Here is a 15946-nt window from a genome sequence, read left to right as displayed (position 1 = left end):
ATTGGAACTTCAATCTTGTTCTTTCCATTCTTCCTTCAACAGTTCGAAGATGCTCACACCCATAAGCAATTCCTCATCTGTTGTACTCTAGCTCTTGAGTTTCTGGTAACTGTACATGGAAAATGGTGGTTCACTCTGACCTTCTCTGCTGTTCTCTTGCTAGGCGACAATCAGCCTCATCGAGTTTGGAGCTATCTTGGCGGAAATACCACCAAACAGCATTACTGTTACCACCACTGGGTCTGGCGGTATTACCACTGGATTACAAGTGGTGGTAGGCGAGTTAGTCCCCTTTAACGACTCCATGTGGATTTCAGCAGCATTACCACCAGCGGTAATACTGTCCATTTGGCCGTTTTGGGCATGAGGTGGATGAATTACCTCCAGGAGAGGTCTCCTCTGCCTTACCTCCAAACCTGTAGTTCAGCAGTAATTACCATCGTTTTTGATCACACTGCAGAACTCACAATGAGGCCCAATGATCTTTCCAGGCTCACAGCAGGAGTGAGGTTAGTCCTTACTACGTCCGAAAGAAGGCCTAGAAGAACAAGTTACTTTCTTACCTGGTAACGTTCTTTCGATGGGATGGTCCGACGACGTATTCCATATCTATGACAGGTAATGTCCACAGCTGTGCTGCTTCGGAAAATCTTTGGCGTCTGCGCCCTGCGTCGATTACGTCGATGCGCCGTCCGAGGACCTCCTCCGATGGCCGACGTCACCCGATGTGATAAGTAGGACGCACAACGCCCATAGCCTCAGTTATAGTTTTTTCCCAGAACGTGTGCCACCAGTTTTCTGCCAGTCAGACACACAAGGCCTTGCGGAACGCAAGCTGCAATCGCAACAGAAATTCTGCAGCGGAGAAGGCAGGGAGGGAGCGATATGGAATACGTCGTCGGACCATCCCATCGAAAGAACGTTACCAGGTAAGAAAGTAACTTGTTCTTCGAGGGGATTGGGTCCTCCGACATATTCCATATCTATGACAGACTCCCAAAGCAGTACCAAGCAAGGAGGTGGGAAAGAATTTAGAATACAAATTTAGCATGCCCAATCAAATTGCGGAATAGAGAACTGCCTTGCCAAAGGCCAGATCTTGCCCTCTGATGGAATCGAGGGAATAGTGACGTACAAAAGTATGTACTGAAGCCCAGGTGGCTGCATCACAGATGTGACGAATAGGAACTCCCCTCTGCAGGGCAGTAGACGCAGCCACTCCTCTGGTAGAATGGGGCCGCAAGCCAGCTGGAGGGTCCTTATCCGCAAAGCGGTAACACTCGGAGATAGCTAAAATAATCCAACGAGACAGTCTATTTCGTCACAGCTTGTCCCAAACACTTTCCAGCATAACCAATGAAAAGTTGATCGTCCACTCTGACCCGGGACATGCGCGAGATATAAAAGCTCAACGCTCTCCTAGGATCAAGCCTATGGAGCCTATCCTCTTCCTTACCAGGATGTGGAGGAGGATAGAACACCGGAAGAACAACCTTCTAGCTCAAATGCAATTCCGAAACCACCTTCGGAAGAAAAGAAGGACTTAACTGAAAGTGCCTGTAACTCACTCACTCTGCGAGCGGAAGTAACCGCAACCAAAAACACCGTTTTCAGAGTTAACAGCCTCAAAGGGCAAGAATGTAAAGGCTCAAACGGAGCACCCATAAGAAACTTAAGAACAAGGTTCAAATCCCAACCTGGCACCAGAAAAGGTGACGGAGGGAACACATTAGTGAGCCCTTTCAAAAACTGCGAAATTAAAAGGAATTTTAAAATAGGAACACTCTTCAGACGAGCGCTTAAATATGGACAGCGCCGCCAGGTAACCTTTAATGGTCCCCACTTGCAAGCCCCTGTGGGCCAAAGAAAGCAAAAAAGACAGAACCATGGGAATGTCACATTCAAAAGGATCCACATTCTGAACTCTGCACCAGTCGCAGAACTTTCTCCAATGGCAACGGTACAGAGACTTAGTTGCCGGCCGCCTGGCCGAGAGCAACACCTCCATCACGTCTTCAGGGAGGTCCCAATCCTTATACCTCAACCTTTCAGTCAGATTCCAAGCATGAAGATTGAGGGATCTGACCTCTGCATGGAGAACCTGACCCCCCTCCCGTGAGAGCAGATCGTCTCGTTAGGGAAGACGACGTGGAGAGGGCAGATGGACAAGTCGAGAAGGTCCGGGTACCATGTCCTCCGGGCCCACGCCGGAGCAATGAGGAACATCCGGGAACCGAACCTCCGTAACCTCCGCAGCATTTGCTGGATGATGGGGACTGGAGGAAACGCGTACAGCAGTGGGAATGACCACTCCACCACGAACGCGTCTCCTAAGGCTCATTTTGGAGGAAATTCCCGTGAGCAAAACCTTTCGCACTTCCGGTTGACACCGGAGGCGAAGAGATCCACTTGAGGGGTCCCCCAAAGGGCGAAGATCTCCAGGAGAATCTCCTGAGCCAGCTCCCACTAGTGAGAGATCGAACTCTGCCTGCTCAGAGCGTCCGCCGTCTCGTTGTCGTCTCCGGCCAGATGAACAGCCGAGATCGAAACTTCCTGCTGGATGGCCCAGAATTCAAGCTGCATTGCCTCCCTGCACAGCGGAAGTGACCCTGCCCCCACCTTTTTGTTGAGGTAGTGCATGGCCACCGTGTTGTCCGTTAGAATCAGGACACTCTTGCCGCACACAGTCGGCAGAAAATCCTTCAGGGCTAGCCTGACGGCCCTCAGCTCCAACAGATTGATATGGAGTCTGGACTCCGACGGAGACCAACGACCGCTGACTGTGAACTCGTTGGCATGAGGTCCCCATCCCGTGAGGGATGCGTCCGTCACGATCGTCACCTCCGGCAAGGGCAGCCAAAATGGGGACCTCCCCCTTCATCAGATTGCCCTCGACGGCCCACCACAGAAGGTCCCGGCCTACCGAGGGCGGCACCTGAACAGGGTCCGACAGCCTGCCGGAGGACAGACCACTGGAGCTTGAGTGCCCGCTGCAAAGATCTCATCCGCAGACGAGCCTCTGGCACCAGAAGAATGCAGGATGCCATGAGGCCGAGCAGTCTCAAGAATTCGGACGCTGGGAGATTCTGGGCAAGCTGAAACTTGTGCACCATCTGCTGAATGTGACGAGCCCTCACTTGAGGAGGCAAACACTGCCCCAGGGACGTGTCGAGCACTGCTCCGATGTACTGGAGCCGCTGTGTCGGTGTCAAATGGGACTTCTTTAAATTGAGGGAGAAGCCCAGCCTGTGAAGGGAGTGGCAGGTGATGGACAGATGATCCAGGACTTGCTCGGGAGCTCCCCCTGATCAACCAATCGTCCAGGTAGGGGTAGACGTGAATCCCCCCTTTCCTGAGAAGCGCTGCCACCACCACCATGAGCTTGGTGAAAACCCTCGGGCGGAGGTCAATCCGAACGGCAGGACCCGAAACTGAAAGTGCGAGTCGCCAACCGCGAACCTCAGGTACTTCTTGTGCTTGGGATGGATCGGCACATGGAAGTAAGCATCCTTGAGGTCGAGAGACACCAACCAGTCCTGAAGCTGAAGGGCCTGGAGGACTTGAGAAAGAGTCACCATCTTGAACTTGTCCTTCCTGAGGAGTTTGTTCAAACCGCGCAAGTCCATGATGGGTCTCAATCCCCCGTTTTCTTCGAAATCAAAAAATAAGGGGAATACCATCCCTTGTTCCACTCCGTTACAGGCACCAGTTCTATGGCGCCTTTCTCCAGCAGGGCTTGAATTTCCTGCACAAGGAGCGGATCCGGACACTTCAAAGAGAGGTTCCCTGGTGGATTGTTGTGAGGCCTCTGCCGAAAAGGAAGAAAGTAGCTGTGGGTTATGATATCCAGAACCCACACATCGGAAGTAATGGCTTGCCACTCTACAAGATGCTGCGCCAGCCTTCCCCCAACCGGCAAACCATGGGACATGGCCTCATGACAGTGGTAGCGGCTGCGGCGTTGCCCGAGGGCAAAGAGGCAACTGCCCGAGCGGCCTTGGCACCTCGAGTACCTTTGTTTGCACCTCTGGCACTCTTACGATGGCCTCTGACTGCTAGCTCCCCTCGCTTTACTGAAGGACGAGTAATAGCGAAAGGAACCACCCCTTCATTGCTATCCCCTAGGACGAAAAGGCAGAGGTTGGCGAACTGCAGCGCCCAACGACTTCGCTGCAGCTTTGGAGGTCTGCAACCTCTCAAGGCTCTTTTCAGCCTTGCTGCCAAAAAGGTGTTCACCGTCAAAAGGCATGTTGAGGAGCCGGGACTGCACATCAGGAGCGAACCCAGACTTCCGCAACCCCACAAACCTGCGCATTACGGTGCTCGCCGCCATGGACCGGCTGACACAATCCGCCAAGTCCAAACCCGACTGAACGGCCTCACACATAGCATCCTAGCCATCCTGAACTATAGCAAGGAAACCATCCCGCTCGTCCCCTTCGGGAATATGATCAGCCGCTTATGCAACACAGTTCCACAGAGTGTGTGTGAAACGAGACAAGGCACATATGGAGTTGGCCGCCTGAAGCACCATACTCCCGAAGAAAACATTTCTTCGCCCAGCCGTCAAAACGTTTGTCGTCCCTATCCGGAGGGATGGTAGGATACGACGCCTGCTTTGCCGGGGCTGTAGCCGCCTGCACCACCAAACTCTCCGGGGTGGGGTGCCTAGACAAGTAGCAGGGGTCGCTACTGGCTGGACGGTATTTTTGCGACAAAGACTTGCCCACTGCCGGGAGACTCTCCGGAGCAGTCAAAGCCGCCGCCACCCTTCTCTGCAGAGCCATATGAAAAGGCAAAACCGGGTCAGTGGGTGGACCGAGATCAAGGATGTCCGTGAGATCATCCTGAACGAACTCCCCTGGGGGAGCTGACCAACCCAAGTACTCGGTAACCCGAGACATAAGGCGCCGATATGAAGAATCGGCATGAGAGCCAGGCTCCGGCCGACAAAACTCCACCTCCGGAGAGGTGTCCAGTCCAATGGCGTCATGCAGCGACTGCCTCAAGTCATCAAACTGGCTATAGCCCGAGATAAGGTCATCTGGAACCGGAACCGGAACCAGGCCGCCATCAGAGCCTTCATTACCCACTGAAATGTACTCCAGGCGGGGAGAGGAAGACCTCTGTGGACCAAAGCAGTGCCGGACCTTAGCCATAGCCTTTCTAGGGGCAAACCCTGTGGCACTGGGCCCCTCCGACACCATCACCTCGAAAGGCGTCGAGGGCGCCCAACGAGCCGGCGTCGACAGAAAAGGCGTCGACGTCGAGCCAATCGGCATCGATGTCAGCTGCAGCGCCTCCAGACAACCTACGTGCCGACTGTGTCGGCGACCCCCTCGGAGGCGGGGCCTCGAGAGAAATCGTCGACGACCTCAGCGCCACAGGCGTCGACGTCTCTTCGAAGACGGCACAGGATCACACGGTCTCGAGCGCGTCGAGGACCGGGACCTGGCACGGGCATGGCGAGAACAGCTACCCTTGTCCGAGCGGGACCTCTCCCGCGAGCCGTGCCGACCACTCGAGCCCGAAGGAACACGAGCGGTGTCTCTCGACCGATGCCGACCGACACCACTCGGAGGCGCGGACAGACCGGTGTCCTGCGATTCCAGAATCGCTAGCATCTGCTTCCCGAAGGAAGCCCATTCCTCCGGTGTCGCTTGCATGGAGGGATAAGCGACCCGCTGATGGGCCGAGTCCTTGGAAGAGGACTGGGAAGGCGACCTATGCCGGCGCTTCCTGGAATGCCTCGAAGAGGCGGAGGAGTGGCGAGACCGACTCCTGGAAGGAGACCCACCGGACTTCCAACGATGACGCGGAGAGTCGCCCCTCGAGTCATCCGTCGAAAGCCCCGCAGACCTCAACTTCCGGGGCTTAGACACCCGGCCAACCGACAGCTTCTTCTTGCGTTCCCGCAAGGCCTTTGCAGTGAGCGACTGGCAGTCGACACAGTCGTCCGTATTGTGGGCCTCCCCAAGGCACCAGAGGCAGGCGTCGTGCGAGTCTGTGACCGACATCTTGGACCCACAGTCCCCGCAGTCCTTGAAGCCCGGACGCGGGGTCGAAGACGAGAAAGACATCGCCACGAGCAGGTCTTCAAAACAAACCGAACAGGTTCAACGAACCGAGAATAGAAAACCGCAAACTCCAAGGAGTCGAGGTGTACCGAGATTCACGAAGCGAACACGTTCGCGGAAAAAACGGAACTGAGGCTATGGGCGTCGTGCGTCCTACTTATCACATCGGGTGACGTCGGCCGTCGGAGGAGGTCCTCGGGGACGGCGCATCGATGTCATCGACGCAGGACGCAGACGCCAAAGATTTCCCGAAGCAGCACAGCTGTCGACATTACCTGTCATAGATATGAAATACGTCTGAGGACCCAATCCCCTAGAAAATTATTTTAAATCCTGCTAGATCTGCATGTCGAGCACATTCTTTTGGATCTACTTGACCTATGAGAAATTAACTTGTCCCATTGACTTGATGGCATAATATTATTTTGCATTAAAAACCATAGTGACACATATACAAACGTTACCAGCAATATTAACTTGCCTGTCCAAAATTCTCCTCCTCATGGAAGATAATTTCCTATAGAACTCAGAGAATACAAGATCACATACTTGTGAAGTACTATTATTTAAGGCTTATATGAGGATTAATATACATTTGGGTGGCAGGCTGTTGGTTTGAGTTAGGAAAAATGATCCCATACACAATGGACAATCGGTGAAGGCCTAGGATTGTGTTAGAGAGTGAATTAGTGTTTGGAGCCGTTAAACCAAACTGGAGCAGTAAATAGCGCAGGATATTACCAGAAATAAAATATAGTCGACAGCAAACTCATGCAGCATTATATTAATTTGAGTAACAGAGTGTGCGTTTATTTAAAGAGTCAATCCGTACTACCCCCACAGTGCAGCTGTTCACCAATGATCTTTGTCTTATCGCACAATAGCACAGGGAGAGGTGCTCAGATGCGGCTGCTTTCGGGTACCTACACACTCAAGAATATAAATGTGCCCGCTAGTTGGCTGCTCCAAGCTAAGCATGCTTGAAGACTCACAATTTAAAGATTCTATTTTGAGGTCGACAGGGAAGGGGCTGGGTGTGCTGTGGCCGCAACAGCCAGAAATACCACAGGCACCGGTTTGCAGTGCAGTTGCTCTTCCTCCCTTATGATCTGTCCGGTCAGTAATATATTAAAAAACATACGTCCAAAGTATGTGACATCGCAATGTCCTTCGCATTTACTCAGATTTCTTATACTTACTCTATAGCATGGGCTCCACTCTGGGCCCATGCTCCCCCACCCAATGAACCTGTAGTGGTAATTTCGATGCTTGCTGAAGTTGTTGAACTTGGAGCATAGGGAGCGGAGATGGTTCCCTTCTGCCTCGCTCAGGATCTTTTGGGGGCCAACTAAACTGCTGGTGGGGGTGTTCAGCAACGCTTAGCCTACTCATGGATACATTGCACCAAATCATACATAGCCTATCCTGACATTTGGCCTTTCCCAGATCCATGCCCCACCATCAGAAGGCCATAAAGCAGCTCTGATTTTCTTCCTCTACACCAGAGCTTGGGTTACAAAGCAGACTACACTCTTGGGTTCAAGCTTATAAACTCCAAATCTACATAGGATCATTTTTCTGACTAATTCTCAATGCAATAACAAGACATTTACAAAATCTAATCCTGTGAAGGCCTGGAGCATGCATCCAAAAACGCCGCCAACAAGTTGCAGTGCCGACATTGTGGGGTCTGATGCACAGTATTTTGACAAACTAGTGTAATGCAAGATCGTTATTGTACCAAACCAGTTTTAGACTACATTATTCCCATTTGCTAAATACTTAAAGATCTCTTTAAGAAAGCAGAAGTAGACTGGCCCTCAGACTTGCGGAATCCTTGGTTCCCAGCATACATGCACCTCTGAGCTGCTCCCGAGGCTCCCTCCCCCAAACCGCCTTCCACCAACAGGCTTCAATGGCAGACTGCCATAGATTGACTTTCACGTAACTTGGATTAACCAGGTGCACTGCTGCTATCTGTAGGGCATTTATGGACAGGGCAATTAGTGTGTGCAAACATTTCAGAAGGGACACTACCAGTGGGTAAAGTAATCTGAAAATGCTATAGCCTGGTCTAAAAAGTACTAGACTATGCTAGTGGCCGAGTGGATTTAGCAAGGTTCTGCAAGAATTGTCTCTGGCATCACCTGCATGCCTATCTATAGATTTTACAACCCTGATGTATTTGCGCCGTCCTTTCACGTGCTGGCATCTTAGTTCGGACTCATCCAGATCGGGTAGACTGACTTCTTGCTCGATCTTGGACAATACTATTAACTCAAACTGGTTTTCAAATGCTGCAGCTCCGACAGTGGTCCCATAACGATAGCAAAAATACAAAATGTTCGTGGTGGTTTTTCCAGTGCTAAACAAGCAAATCGCTAAGTCTGTTTAACAAAGAAAGCCATGTGAAACAAATCTCAGGCAGATATTACTGTATCTTGCTAAAACATGATCCTCTCAAATCTTTGATCTGTATTCCTCGGGAGGAAAGCAGTAAACCAGTCTGTCATTCAATAACTGAGAATCAATTACATTTGTTTGTTTTTATTGATTTATAAAGCGCGCCACACCCCAAGGTATTTGGGTGCATTACAAGACAGCTTAGAATCGCAATTAATACATACAATGATGTCAAGGCGCAGGCAAATAGGAACATACAATATATACAGAGAGTAGCAAATGTAGGCTAAATGCAGAGGCAAGTCAAGTGAAGTGGCAAAAATACATTAACAGTGAGGAATTACAGAGGTCCGGGGACAAGTGCATGATCAGGAGAGAAAGTGATAGGACTCGGAAACTCTAAATATTTCGGGCAGGAATGTCATTCATGGATAGCCACTTTTTAGTGTTGGTCCTAAAGCTTTGGAAGGACTGATGGTACGTAGATGAATGTGTAGGGCGTTCCAGGCTTGGGCAACTTGCACAGGGAAGCTATTGCCCCCAGCTCTTTTCAGGTTGAACCGTGAAACTGTGATGCAAAAGGTGTTGGTGGACCTGGTTAGTAGGGATGAGTTTTTTTTAAATGATTTTCTCACTTAGCTACTGTGGAGCAGCATTGTTAAGATTTATGCGTAATGGAGACTAATTTGAAATTGATCCTGTCCTCGATGGAAAGCCATTTGTGATTCTTTCTGATTTCTGAAATATGATCTCTCCTTGGGATGCTCAAGGCAGTTCGGAGAGCATTATTTTGTAATATTTGAAGTTTGCTGAGGATTTGTTTGTTAGCCCCTGCATAAAGTGCATTACAGTAATCAAGTTTAGACAAGATTAGCACCCTCGTAAGTATAATGCAGCGGTTAGTCGATGGGTATGGTAGGCAAGCATGTATGAGCTTACATGTGTAAGACGTGGCCGAGGCTGTAGCATTGACTTGTTTCCGCAGGTTCAGAGTGGAATTAAGGTAGAAACCAAGAGTTTTAGTTTCCTTAGCAGTATTGATGATATTGCCGTCTATGTTGAATGAAGAGTACTGGGCATCAAGTTTATTCATGTTAGTAGGAGTACCTAGAATTATAATTTCAGTCTTCTCATCATTCAGGCAGAGGCTATGGACTGCCATCCATGCCTGGATGATGAAAGATATTGTTTAGTAATGCAAGGTCTGTGTCATAGTTACCTGATAGAGGTATGAGTATCTGGGTGTCCTCAGCATAATTTGTGTAGCTGACACCCAAATGATCCAATTTGTCAAAGAGTGGCTTGGTAAATACATTATACATGGTCAGAGAGACGCAAGAGACTTGTGGCACTCTGCATGTAATAGGGACTGGGTCTGCGGCATCAGAAGGAGAGAAGACTCATCGATCTGTTGCTTAGAAAGGATTTGATCCAGTCCACAGCTTCTTGTGAGATGTTTGCCGCTAATGAGAGGTGTTTGCAAAGTATATTATGGTCCACCAAATAAAAACCAGCTGAGAGGTCTAGGAGGAGGAGTATGGCAAATCATTATCTTTCAATTGATCAATTTGCATTTTCAAGTCGATCAGGGCCGTTTTGGTTCCATGTAGAGGCCTAAAGCCTGATTGTCTAAGCCCTAGGAGATTGTTAACCTCTAAGTACTGCTGAATTTGAAGGTATGCCGCTTTATCCATTATTTAAAATAAGAATGGTACAGTCGTTATAGGCCTATCATTCGTTGGGATAGTAGGGTCGAGGGTTGCTTTCTTAAGTAGAGGCAGAACCCACACGTACTTAAGTTTAGTTGGTACTTGGCAAGTCCTAAATGAAGCCTTTATTAATTTAGTAATGAAAGGGGCAAGGTCTCTGGCTGCTTTGATTATTTGGGGCGGGCATAGGTCACCTTGGAATCTCGAGGGTTTGATGGATGCAATGATTTTATTTAACTTCATCAGAAGTGACTTGAGCGAATTTGAATTCTTGGAGATTCGTGAGGGACAGGTTTTTTGCGGTCTCTGGGAGGGCTCTGAATTAGAGAGGTTTAGTCTTTTGGCTGCTAATTTGTTTTGCAGGGTGACAATTTTGCTACAAAGAGCATTTTGGATGTCTGTATACCATTTTGTGTTTTTTGGGCAAGAATCGTCAGGGCCAATAGGTGATTCTAGCTCTATGAGAATAGCAAATAGTTCCATTGTACTAGAGCTGGCCAGCTGGGTCCTTTCATTATAGGTTTCTTGTTTAGTGCAGATCTCAGCTTTGTAGTCGTGGATATTTCGATCACCTTATCTTTGTTTTCTTTTGAGGGTAGGTTTTTCCAATTGGCTTCCATTTTCCTTTTTTCGAGCCTTAGGGCTTACAGCTGAGGGGTAAACCAAGTACTAAGGTGTGCTTTAGGTTTGCTGTTTTGAAGTTTAAGTGGGGAAATGGAGTCTAAAGCTTGGGTCATGGTGTTACTATAAATATCAAAGAGTTCTGCTGTGTCATGCTAATTGGAGGAGTTCAGGGTCGGGAGCAAGATAGGCAGCAGCTTGTCAGTAGTGATATTTCATTCATTTCTCTTAAGGAGAGGTGGGACCTTTATTTTGGGTTTGTTGGCTGGCCGATTAGCGCAGATAGTGAAGCAGATTTGGAAGTGAAATGTCCAAGGCTGGGGTTTGATGGCTGTGATGGAGGTTTTGCAATTGCGGTCAGCTACCCAATCTAATGTTCTCCCTTTCTCATGGGTAGGTTGGGAGACTCTTTGCATGAAGTCTAGTTCTGCTAGTGACTCAGCAAGTAGTTTAGCTAAATGGTCGTTAGTATCCAAGAGTCCTAAATTAAAGTCACCTAGCAATAACATTTGTTAGGTGGTTATGGTCTTGTCCGAAAGTATAGTGATAATGTCCTCCTCGAAGGACCCAATGGGGCCAGGAGGTCTGTATATTAGGTGGATAGTTAAAGTACTGACTTTGGAGGTGGCTATTTTAACTGTCAAGAGATTGCACGATTTGACCATGGGGGCAGTAGTTACTCTGAGCGCAAGGCTTGCCTTAGCGACGAAGACAATCCCTCTACCTTTTGACGTTTCTCTATCTGCTCTTACAATGGTGTAGGAGTCAGGAATGGCCAACAGGAGTGAGGGTCCAGCAGCGGCATGCAACCAAGTTTCTGATATAGCAAGGAAGTCCAGATCTCCCTTACTTTGAATGTCTGCTATATCTGTAGCATGTGCGGTAATGGATCTGGCATTTATTAAAGCACCCTTGATGTAAGGGTTTGTGTCTTGGGGTGAGGTCGTGCAGACCTTCTCTGAGTTCTTGAAAACGTTTTTGATCTGGAATGTGTTAGGTGTGGCGTGGGGAAGTTGCACTGGCGCAGTGGAGTTAGGTGTAGATTTGTTGGAACAAAGTGGTATGCAGACTTTCGCTTGAGGCAAGTCCACTGAAAATGAATGCCTGGTAGGTCTAGAGCCTGATCTCACTGCCGATGATTGTCTGGAGAGTCTAGAGCCTAGACTCATTTCTGAGGTCACCCCAGCAGGGTTGATTCGCTGTTGGTTTAGTGGCAAATAACTTAATCCATTGGGAGGGAGTAGGTGTGTCTATTAAGTTGGTTTGTCTGGTAAGGTTAAAGTGAAGGTTGCTAGAGCCTCGTTCTAGGTTTGGGAGGAACAGGGTTGGTTTAACCTGTGACTCGAGAGGGCCTAGTATCTGCGGCGGGAGAAATTCGTTTGGTTTAATCGTGGCGGATAGGGATAGATTCATGTTCTGAGAGGAATGTATCATCTCTAACTTGGGAACGTCGATCCAAATGGCATAGAGGAGGCTTAATGTTGATAGAAACCATTGACTAACAGTGACGGGCTTCATAGCATATATACTATGTTAGGTGCTGTCACGGAAGACCGCAGTTAGTGTACTGGGGATAGGATAGGGCGCTAATCAGACAGTGTCCATGATGCATGGTGTATTACTGTGCTGTCTGTAAAAATTGTGATAGGGCAATGTTAGCATTAACAAATTAAGGAGGTGCGTAATAGACGTTATTACAGGCTCAGCATGAAAATAATGCAACAATACATGCTACGTGCCGCTAGATTTGTTAGTGCATGTAGGAGTCATTACATATAATAGCAGTTGCACTAATACTTGTTGTAGCAAGAAAGGTGGGTCTGATCGTTTCAAACATTGAATAGCTTGTTAGCATCAATGAGTTAAAGGGGGTGCGTAATAGAGGTCATAACAAAGCGTAGTATGAAGATAATGCAACAGTACAGGCTATGTGCCACTAGATTTGTTAGTACAGATAGGAGCCGTAGAATATAATAGCAATTGCAGTAGTACTTGTTACATCGAGAAAAGCGGGTCTGATCATTTCGAATATTGAATAGCTTGAAGAAGTATGGAGAGGCATAATGTGATGATAGCAGCACCTCTCCTAAGCAGCTGAGAATGTCAAGTAACATTGCAAAAGTTCAAAGAGTCGAAGGCATGCCTAGTGATTAAACAATCTCCTGGCTTTAGGTAGACAGCGTTTACAAAGGCTTCAAGTATATATACTAAAGTGTCCTTTATTTAGGAAATCAATTATATGCATACCAAAGGGATTTTAAACTTATTTACATAGATGGAGGACTACAAAATGAAAGCATTGCTGTCCTACCCGTGTTCCTTCCAGATCGATGCGAAGATGCTGATTAGCGGCTTCTAGCAACTGATTTCGCTCGCTTAGATCCGCCTCCACTTTGTTCCGATTCACTGGTCTGTGCATTGAAGAAATATCAGAAAATATTAGCAATGGAAAAGGGTACTAGGATTGGCTCTTATTAAAGAGTAGTTTTGACTGATGCCCCTATAGCAAGAAGAGAAGCTGCTGGTCACACCATAAGAATAGTTCCTGCATTTTTCATTTCTTTTACTGTTAAACCAAAATGAACATCGCCAGAACATGCTACCTACCTGTAACAGCATTCACATTTGCACAGATTCTGTGGCTGCAAACTATGCCTCCCTGCCTGGTAGAGGACTGAAGAAGACCTAAGAGTTACAACTAGGATTGGAGTAACGGGTTCAAATTATCCGATTTCTTTAAACAATTTTGCATTGTAGGTTTCTAAAAAATAGATTTGTCTGGTAGCGACATGGTCTCGTTCGGTAAAGACTGGATACTTGGTGGAGAGGAAATGTATCAAATTAACTGTTCCATGATGGACAGGTCGAAGAAACATAGAAAATGGATCTGTGTCTGTGTATGGAGCTGTGCTGCAAGCTCAGGCCACACTGATCTGTTCTGCAGGTGATGACGGAGCGGATCACACCACCTTTATGCTGTTCTGATGGACAACAGACCTCTCCTGTAAGAGAGAGCCCCTTTGCCGTAAGAGACCACCTTCCTTAAAAGACCCAACAATTGACTCTAGTTTTGAGCATACAGAAAGAGACTCCTAATAAACAATGTGTAGTGTCGACGAAATAGATCCTTTCAGTTGCATTTCCACATTAAGTATGTGAACAGGTTACTTACTGCTCTGCACGGTCCTTACCTCTCCCTCTGCATGGCCCTTGCCTCCCCCGCGTCTTTGCAGCATCTAACACAGACAAACTCTTTAAAATCTGCAAGGAGCTGGCCAACCCTGGTGCAGTCTCTACCTCTCCTGTCGCCTCCCAAGCCCTCTGCACGGCCCTTGACTCATTTCATCAACAACAAAAAAAAAACAGGACCTCCTGTCCACCCTCTCGTCCTCTCCTCCTCTTCTCTCCGATACCCCTGTCCTCCCTGCAGCCGTCTCTCCTCCCTTTCTCATCTTTTCCTCTGTTCTCCCCTGACAAGATTTCCTCACAAGTCTGATCTATAAAAGTCTTGTCAAAACAGGTTCTTCCCTGTTCGTCCAAAACCATCAAGGACCACATCGACACCCTTGCTCCAACTGTGGCCGACTTCTGCAACTACTCCTTCGCCTCTGGGACCTTCCCCTCCCCTCTGAAGCACTCTTGTGCACCCTCTTCTCGAAAAATCCAAAGCCGACCCCTTTTGCCCGACTAACCATCGCCCGATCTCCATCACTCCTTTCCTGGGCAAACACCTGGAAAAGCTGGCCATCTCCCAGCTTAATCTTCACACAGATTCTGTTGGTTGTCTCCATGACCATCAGTCTGGCTTCAGAGCTGCCAGAAGGACGGAAACTGCTTTACTGAACATCCGTGAAGACCTGCACTCCAACCTTGATTCCAATATACCTTCTGTCCTCATCCTACTCGATCTTTCTTCTGCCTTTGACACAGTCAACCATGTCATCCTGCTCAATCGCCTCTGTGATAATCTGGGTATCACTGATCTGGCCAGAGTCTGGCTGACCACCTTCCTCTCTAACCGACCTACGCAGGTCCAACTTAGGTCGTTCCTTTCCTCTATCTCACTTTCTACCTGTGTTGTCACCCAGAGGTCTAACCTCTCTCCCTGTCTCTTCAACCAATACCTGTCAACGCTCGTCCACTGCATTGCTGCTCTCTGCTCAAACTTTCAATGATATGCAGATAACTCCCAACTTGTTTTCAGGCTCCCCTCTGTCACCTCCTCTCCCTCGTTGCCGACTGTCTGCAATCCAGGAGTGGTGCGCCACCAATGACCTCTGCCTTAATACCAGTAAGACAGAGATCCTCCTCATCGGTACCCCTGCACCTTCCTTTCCGGTCACTCTCTGGCCGGTCTCCCTTGGCCCTCTTCCTGCTCCCACTTGCAAGGCTAAGAACCGCAGGGCCATCTTTGACTCCACGCTTTCCTTTTCTCCACACATCTCTGATGTCTCAAAAAAGTATAACTACCAATTACACCTCCTCAGAGGTATTCTTCCTTTCCTCTCCTTCCCCCAGAAGCTCACTGTCTCCAGAACTCTGGTTCTGTATAGGCTGGACTATTGCAACAGCTGCTTTCTAAATCTGCCTGCAACCACTCGGTCTCCTGCAGCTCATCCAGAACAGGACTGCGAGACTTGTTCTTGGCTTCAGGCCCTGGGATCGTATCTCTCCAGCCATGAGATCTCTTCATTGGCTCCCAGTGGTTGCAAGTATTAAATTCAAGACCCTTTGCATTGTCCACAAGGCTTTCTGGGGCCTGGGTCCACAATACCTTCAACTCTCCCTCCGTAAATACATTCCTACTCAAGCTCTTCGCTCCTTCACCTCCAACTCCCTCAGGGTCAGTCGCTCCTCCAAGCAACAAGTTGGGGTAGATCCCTTTCCTCGGCTGGGGCCTCCCTCTGGAATAGCCTTCCTGCCTCTCTGAAACTTGAGGAGAACCATCTTCTGTTCCGGATGCACCTCTAGATCTTCCTCTTTGCTTCTGCCTTCGCCCTTCCTCTTCCCTGCTGTCTGCACCAGGCACCTGGTTACCCTCTGATTTCAGGCCCAGATCCCTGCCCTCCCTGCCACACACCTGCACTGTCCCCTGGCAGCCCCTGCACGGGGGTCTGTATCTGCAACCCTACAGTC

At 48.7% G+C, this 15946-nt stretch overlaps 1 protein-coding gene across 3 annotated transcripts in view; it reads right to left on the bottom strand.

The window, feature by feature from the left end:
• Window positions 1-15946, bottom strand: part of KNSTRN (kinetochore localized astrin (SPAG5) binding protein) — a 566595-nt gene that overhangs the window by 262672 nt on the left and 287977 nt on the right. For all 3 annotated transcript variants that reach the window (XM_069637536.1, XM_069637534.1, XM_069637535.1), the window contains exon 5: window positions 13122-13221. In XM_069637536.1, coding sequence (XP_069493637.1) covers window positions 13122-13221 — 100 coding nt within the window. The remainder of the gene's footprint in view (window positions 1-13121; window positions 13222-15946) is intronic.

The sequence above is a fragment of the Ambystoma mexicanum genome, chromosome 14 (assembly GCF_040938575.1).
Source record: "Ambystoma mexicanum isolate Mex_15411 chromosome 14, UKY_AmexF1_1, whole genome shotgun sequence".
Lineage (NCBI taxonomy): Eukaryota > Metazoa > Chordata > Amphibia > Caudata > Ambystomatidae > Ambystoma > Ambystoma mexicanum.
This window is presented reverse-complemented; position numbering and strand designations above follow the sequence as displayed.